The 8,065-nt window shown below is 43.5% G+C and overlaps 1 protein-coding gene across 1 annotated transcript in view; it reads left to right on the top strand.

Moving 5' to 3' along the window:
* The first annotated feature begins 281 nt into the window (after window positions 1-281).
* The window catches only part of LOC107319729 (uncharacterized), a 30,479-nt gene continuing 22,695 nt past the window's right edge, over window positions 282-8,065 (top strand). The window contains exons 1-4 of the mRNA XM_085516629.1: window positions 282-467; window positions 3,767-3,957; window positions 5,620-5,762; window positions 6,722-6,954. Coding sequence (XP_085372755.1) covers window positions 282-467; window positions 3,767-3,957; window positions 5,620-5,762; window positions 6,722-6,954 — 753 coding nt within the window. The remainder of the gene's footprint in view (window positions 468-3,766; window positions 3,958-5,619; window positions 5,763-6,721; window positions 6,955-8,065) is intronic.

Below are 8,065 nucleotides of genomic sequence, written 5' to 3'. Positions count from 1 at the left end.
TGTTGTGGCCAAAGTCCGCCACCTCCTTGTGCAGCCCCAGCTGCAGCAACTTTGGCCCATAGGATGAACTTGGATGTGAGTTGTGCTTCTCCCAGGCAAGAGATGCACAGGGTGCTGTGTGGGGTAACCTCTCCTGTAGGCCACTTGTAAGTCCTGGGGCATCTGCAGCTCCACACCTGATGGCTTAGCTGGGACATGTCTATGCTATGTAACCAGAAGGTTATGAAATTGCTGATTACCTCCTTGAGAACCAGCAGCTTCCCCAGGTCCGGATGTGAACAATGCTGTTACGTAAAGCACGGGCACTGGAAGTTTCCCCTTCTCCAGTGTCAGATGCTGTTGGATCTCTCCTGGCCGGGAGCAGCAACTCGGGGCAGTGCTGCATTGCAACAAGAAGCTCAACTGCTCACCAGGAACCTCAGCACTGCCACGTTGAGAGGCAAGAAGCAACATGCAGCATCCTGCAGGTAACCTCCCTGCTCGGGGCTTGCAGCCCTCCACGCGTGCTTTAGGCTTTAGCTGCTTGTGTTTGCAAATGGGTGACTAAGATGGTCCATGGGCATTTTCTGGTTTCTCCAGCAGAGAGCAGGGAGAGATTTTCACCTAACAGGGAACTCTGGCATGAGTGACACGTGACAGCCAGGGTGATGGTTGGGCTGAGCATACAAAAGGGCTTAGGTGTCTTGAGTGAGAAGAAGGGCTCAGGAGTCTGGATGGGTTCCTCCAGGAGAGGAGGTATGCCAGGAAGGGATGCCATGGGATGTGTCAGACTTGGGTCCTGGGCTGTCTCCCAGGCTCTGTGTCTTAGCAGAAAGGAACAGAGAAGGGAAGGGAATGTGTGGGAACAACTGTTTAGAGCTGAACAGAGGAGGAGGAGCTGCTTGAACCTGAAGTGGGGGGAAAAGGGCTGAACTGAGAGAAAGGAGTGAGGAAATAGGAGAATTGTGAATGGAAGAACAGACATTGCTGTACCAAGAGGAAATCTGGCTGTAATTTTGGATGGATTGGGATGCTTGTTTTATACTAGTATGTTTTCTGCCACCTTAGCCTTTGTTCTAGCTCTGGTAGCTGAGTATGCTGGGCATGGCACATGCAGTGAGATATTTGCTGACTCTTTTGGCCATTTTCTAAAACCAACAACTGCTCATGGGGACTTGGGCTGCTCTGAACACGAACTTTGTTCTCTCACAGCCAGATCTGAAGCCCATTGAAGCTGTCAAAAAGCTCCCTTAGACTGCCTCAGGCTTTGGAATCAGCTGTTAGTGTGTATGGCTTCCCACTGCCACACAGCATCCTTTGTAACGTACAAAAATAAAGGTATACTTTGCACATCCTCTGCCAGTGACTCCTGAGAATCCCTGCTGTAAGCACTCTCACTGTAGTCATACATTAAGAGAAAGTGGTGAGTATTGCGATAAGCTTTATTGATGCCTGAGGTGAACTGGTAAATATGACAGCTGGAATTGCTTGGGAAGATTATATGAGGCTTCTATGTCCAAGGTTTTATCAGATTTGCTGGTGTTCAGTGCCAGGTAGCTCCTGCCAAAGGCACCTGGGGGTGCTTGGTGCAGCTCCAGTGTTCCACATGGCTGGGAACAGAGCTCTTCCCAAGTTGACACTGAAGACAATCAGTGTGAAGACTGGAAGGATGGCTCCAAATGAGAAATACAGTCTCACATCTCTGGATGCAGCATCTTTACTTGGCTTTTATCAAATTCAGACTCTTTTTTTGCATGTTTGTAGCTACACCGTGCCTTTTACTGGGCAACTCCCTGCAAACAGTATAACACCCTTCTCTTTCCTGGCTGAGGTCCTGCCATCCAAGTAAACACCATCTAATCCCATCCTGAAAAGGTTTGGTTTCACCTGTAAAGTAGAAGATTTTTGTTGGTTTTCCCTATATTCATGAAAAAGATGATGCACAATTAGGTTGGAAAGATGTCTGCGCATAGATAGAACTGTGGGTAAGAAACTTGGCAATATAATGTAGTGCTTATGATGGTACAGCTGTAAAGAGGAGGACTATCCCTGGAGTTACTCAGGAAAAAAGCAGTTGCATAATTCTTCCTTCACCTCATTGCTCAGAGCCCTAAAAGCAACCAGCCCCAGGCTCTGCTCCAGCTTGTCAGGCCCTTGCATAAACGAAGGCAATTCTGACCTCTGCTGTTGGCCCTAAGCATCACCAGGGCTGGGAAAAGAGAGAGAAAAAAAAATAAAATTCAGTACTTCTTGAAAAGATTGTATAATCCTTGGTGAGGAGTTGATTTTGGCATGTACTGCATGTTGCTGCTGTCTGGGAGCACTTCGTGATGTTTGCAGTTGGTGTTATAACACAGGTTACAAAACAGCTGGAGGTAAATTTTTTTTCCCCCTCCCTGAGTGACAGGGCATCCTTGTCTGTTACTCATCCAGGGGTGAAACACGTTGATTGCTGAAATCCGACATGGATTATAAACACGTGTTTTTTCCGCTAAATTAGCAGAAAGCCTTGGAGTGCTTGGCAGGGAGCTGATGCAGAAGGCAGCTCCTGACACCCGGCATCTTGCAGACACATGGCAGGAGCCTGGAGGTGATGAAAATGTTGCAGCAAGACACTGTGTTGTCAAACAGCACATAGATGGGCTGGGGGTTTTGCTGAAGTCAGAAAACTAGCAAGGTCTGGGAAAAGAGTGTTTACTTCTGTATTGGCCATTAATTTAGAAAATGCTGAAAGAGGAGTGAGATGCCCCTGATGGTGAGATACCAACATGAGCTGTAAATCACGGTCTGCTGTATCAACCCAAAATCTGCTTTGCTTCTGTGTCAGGATGTGCTGCTGCCAGGAGTGTGGTGCTGTGTAGATGACCTCCAAGTCTTCTCCACAGTTCCCATGTAAAAGGAACATGTATTATTTGTTTTCCTTGTCTGCGTTCCTATTGTTTGTAATTGGGTAATGAAAATAAGTGAAATTGTCCCAGAAGACAGCACTGTTGTCCTCTTACTCTGCTCTGAGAAGCAGATCTTTGGGGAGGTTCAGACCTTTCCCCATTACCAAAGATGTGAAGTAGGAGACACTCAATGTTGTAACGTCCTTAATGAGAAGACCTGACTATCCTCATGTCTCTGGCTGGGAACATGGAGTTGCTCCATGGACCCACCTCAGATTTTTCCCTTGAAACCCTCAGACAGAGAAGATATTAAAAAAATAAAACGACATTCATCTGGCCAGAAGTTAACACCAGATCGTCAGCAAGGTGACAACAGCAGTTAGGACACCACTGAGACCCAATGTTTGATGAGAACATCCAGGGTGACATTTTGAGTAGATAGTAAAGAAATAGAGAAGAGAGAAGTCAGAGGTACGTGTCATGGATGGTCCCACAGCTGCTGGGCTGGTCCGGGCCAGTCATGCAGAGTAGACTTGTCCTTGATGGCAGCTCTGGCCTGCATCGCTTTGTTTTCAGCAGCTTTTATGCCACAGAGAATAAAATCCTGCCAGGGGCAATTTCTCCACCCCGGGTGTGCTCGCAGCTGGTTTGCCATGTGCCTCAGAACTGCTCTCAGCAGTGCTTTCATAACCCTACACGTGCTCTGACACTTGAGGAGTGGGGGAATTTTTCAGAACCGTGTCTCACTGTGTTGTCACAGCTCACCAGGAGGCAAAGAGAAGTGAATGAGAAGTACGTATTCTTTTCAGTTTGAGAAACCTTCCATGGCTGTTTCCATATTCCTTCAAAAACCTGCATTATATATGATTTTTGGTGTAAACATCTGCTGATTTGAACAGTTATTGTTCTTTCTTTCCTTTTCCATTTCAGAAACCCCAATGGGAAGCATTGCAGAGAATCTTCTTAAAGCCCAAGAAATAGCCCTCAATGATTCTCGTGTACCTGAACAACTCAAGAATTACTTACAGAAAGCCCTTGGTGTTGCCCTTGGACTGGACCCTTACCTGGTTGCAATGGCAACTTCAAAGAGGTATGGGTCTCCTTTTATAACCTTGTGATTTTCTTCTCTGATTGTCTAAGTATGTCTCTAGATTCTCCACTCAAAATGTTCTGTAAATGTGGAGAGTAGAGGAAAGAAGTAGGATGAGAGCTGACTGTGTCTGAATATATAGTGACACTTGCACGGACATGTGTGTCTGAGCACAACCGTGGCCTTGAGGAGAGGAGGTGAGAACAAGAAGTCTAGCTCTAAATTGAGTGAGCTATTTTACCTGATCGCTGCTAACTGCGGCAATGTCTGTATTGCACCATATACTTGGAAAAATAAGCAAGCCAGCCTCCAGAAGGGGATGTCTGAAAATCCCAAGGAAACCCTGGATCGAACCAGTTCTGGGATAAAGAAAAAATGAAGAAAAACTGCATCACAATCTCTGATCCCCCCCTATAATAACAGTCTTCATATGCAGATTTTATCTCCAGCACTCAACAAACACTAATTAATCTGCTAACTAAATAATTCTGCTAACTAAACTAATTAATTAAGCTAATTTAAGGTATCATTAATTCAGAAGTCCAACTGAAACCCTCATTATTCTTTTTTCTTCTCTATTTTTTTTCAGTATATTACCCAGACATGTGGGGTCTGCTGAACAATTCCCGTTTATCAGTGTACATTTTGATATGTGGAAAAAGCCAGTTCTGTCTTAAATTGACAATGTGTAAACTGTTCCAGGCTGTAGATTATGGGAACACTGAGCGTTTGTTCTGTTGCTGAAATAATAGCTGATAGTTGTTTGACTTACGCTTGCTGTATGGTAATAGCTATACATTATCTTATTAAAGTTGTTAAAGCATTTGTGAGGGGCAGAAAAGAGGTTATATGAAATGTTCTACTCTTTAGGACTTGGATTATCTGAGTGTGGCTGACACGGGTTATGAATTCTTTCTCATTTTACTGGTGAGTGGTGGGAGGAGAAGAGGGAGGGATGAAAAAGCTCAAATGACTCTAAATTCTGGCCTGCAGAAGTATCATCAGCCATTTCTGGTGGTTGCTTTCTTCAGACACAGTAATCTAATCTGTCTTTAGGCTATGGACTTTTTCCAGTCACCTGTTTATTTCCCTTTGCAACGAGCAATATCTCCCTGTATCCAGACTTCTCTCAGACTGGGGTTCTGTGAAATAGTGTCTGGAGGTGCCCTGTTTTCTCAGCAGTTTGGGAGGAAAAGATTTTTCTTCTCTCTTGTAAAAAAAAGTTAAAATTCGACTTCTCTTTTCCCATTCTGCAATTAAATCTTCTTTTCAGCTGGAAAACGAACATACCACCAAATGAGTACAGTCATTGGAAACTGAAACAGTTTACTCTGAAACAGATTGCTTGGTACCAGTGGGAAAGATTTGGTTTTGAACCCAATGCTCTTCTTGGAGTGTATTCTTCCTTGGACCAACAGATCCCTCTTCCCAACCCAACACAGAAAGGCCAGGAATCATGGCCAGGCTGCTTTTGCTTATTAGACACACAGGGTCCCCCTAGGACTGTAATTCAGTGATATTTGTGATATCTCTGTGTTGCTTTTGCATGCTCATACGCAGAGGCACTTTGTGTCCAGGAGTTTCCTCCTTATTGCTTTTATTTCTGTGAGACATTCAGATTTTGGTTGCCACCATTACACTTAAATGTTTTCCTTTATCCAGGAAGGTGTCACCTGCCCGTGGCTCAGGGGATGCTGGAGGAGCCAAAGCCAGAATTAAGCCACTCCAAGAGGACACTTCTGGCTCTTTGAATGGCAAGTTAATAAATCAAGATGATAAAATGGCTCTTGATCAGCATAAACAAAGTTCCTCATATTCTAGACTGTTTTGAGTGGGGATCGGATGAATGACATGGAAAAGTTTAGAAAATATGGAAAAATTCTTAAAAAGAGAAAGAGGATCTTCCTGCTGTTGCCAGCCTTCCTTTTGTATGAATTTTGCCCTTCCCCTACTCCACGCCTTTGTGCTCATTCATATATGCTGACGCATATGCTCATGAGTGCTCTTTGTCCTCTCTGCTTCATGATGCTGTCCCCACTCCTTACAGAGCAGCCAGGAGATGGTCGTCCTCACTGCAGGGAGGGGGAAAGCCTTAGTTTTGCTTTGGTGTTGCCTGCTAGGGTGTTATGTGCTTTAGTGGTGAAGGTGGTCTGTGGCAAAGCACTTCACCTTTTCAAGTAGCAATACTCAGGCTTGGATTCCCATACAAAGCTTATTACACTAAATCTATTCCTAGATTCATTCTTCCCAGATGTTCCCATCTTTTGAGTAATACATCATCACAGTGAAGTACTCTTATAATGTATTACACTAATACATTGTTCGAAGGACACCACTGATGATAAATTTCTTAAATGATGGTGCTGTCTGGGGATAATGACTCTAAGAGCAAATGCAAGGTAATGTAGTGATTTTTTTAAACCGGGTTCCAGAAAGAATATGGAGACATCTTAAAGCCATTTTCATATGGGGGGAATGTTAAAATATGCAATATTTCAAGCACTATTTAACAAGCACTCGAACAATAGCAGCATTGATGATGAAGGTTCTACATTTCAAACCAGTCCCTCTTTTCTGTTGTCTTTTTGCTGCATTTTAGATAAAAATTTTGAAAGATTCTGTTGTTAAACCCTTATCTGAAAGTGTTTTAAAATGTGATTTTATTTTAATGATCACTTAAAAGGTACGTCTCATTTTCATTGTGAACAAAGAACTGTCTTTCATACACTTATAGTTTTATATTTTCACTCTTGTCTTTCCACAGGCCACATTTTTAGGCTGTTTGTTCATCTGATCAGAGCCAGGAAGATTTTATTAATTGGCAAGCTTAAAGGTTACAGTATCCTTGCTATCGCAGAAGAATTGCCAGATGATGGCAAAATCTTTGCATGTGCAGAAGCGCCGTATCTCGGAGTGAACAGCCAAGAAGCATTTGATTATTCTTCAGATGGTAAAAAGATAAGCATGCGAGTGGGACCGATAGCAGACATGTTGAAGGTAAAGTCTGTTGGAAGGGGAATTTTGGAGCTCTTGTTCAGAGCAGATTAAGGAGGTTTGGGCAGGGTCAGCCTGTCCTATTTCCTGCCCACAAGATTCTGAGCGGTGACCCTAATTCACTCACTAATATGTGAACACAACCTTGCACTGGAGTTATTTCTTATTCATGATAATGCCTGGTGGGGCTCTGACACACAAAATAGCTTGTTTTCCTTCTTGACCAAAATACTACAGACTTTTGATCAGATCTTTTAAATTTAGGTATGTTGTCTTTGGTGGCAGAGTTTTACTTGACTTGGGTGACCATTGGATTGGGGTCTCTAGTTCCAAACATAACTGTGAACTGCTGAAGGTGCCTCAGTGTTCACAACAATGAGGAAGTCCTGCAGATGTCTGTAAATCACCCACAGCCCATCACTATTTTCCTCCCATTGATAATACCACAGGGAGTTAGACCCTGGGTTTTTCACTTCCAGAGCAATGTGATAAGCTTTGGTTGTGCAGACACATTAGATAAATATGCTTCATTCTGAATAGTGACTTTGTCCCAAGAATGAGACAATCTTGTGGGTCCCAGCAAGCTGGAGGAGTTTCACATTTAATCCCATATTTTTGGATCTCCGTGGCATTGCAGCAGGTCCAGAGCACCAACAGGAGAAGCCAAAGCCAGGTTCATTAAATACAAGGCATTTCCATCATTTATTGCAAACCAGTTTGATATGATTCCATCTTCAGTCTGGACGTGTCATAATGAGCCTGATTGTAACTTTATTTCCATTAACAAGTATCACAAAATGAGATGGCCAGGAGCTCCCTAACCTCTGGCTTTCATGACCTCCAAGTTTGATAAGAAAGAAACAAAGAGCTCTGCCAAGTATATGAATAAACGAAATGTTACAGATCACCTGCAATGTGCAGCATTTAAAATCCCAGCTCCCCGCAGTGAGTGTGAAATTAATTGAATTGCTGTTGCTCTCTAGTGCCCATTCTGTGCAACTGACTTACTGTGACTGAATTGAAATATCTAGAGGCAGGCAGAGTACATGCTGTGTAGAGATTAAAGAAGGGAGCAAAGACATGAAAATTAAATCCTTAACACACGATGTTGCAA

This window comes from Coturnix japonica, chromosome 15, assembly GCF_054131305.1.
Source record: "Coturnix japonica strain WE chromosome 15, WE-NBRP24, whole genome shotgun sequence".
NCBI classification, from domain to species: Eukaryota; Metazoa; Chordata; class Aves; order Galliformes; family Phasianidae; genus Coturnix; species Coturnix japonica.
This window is presented reverse-complemented; position numbering and strand designations above follow the sequence as displayed.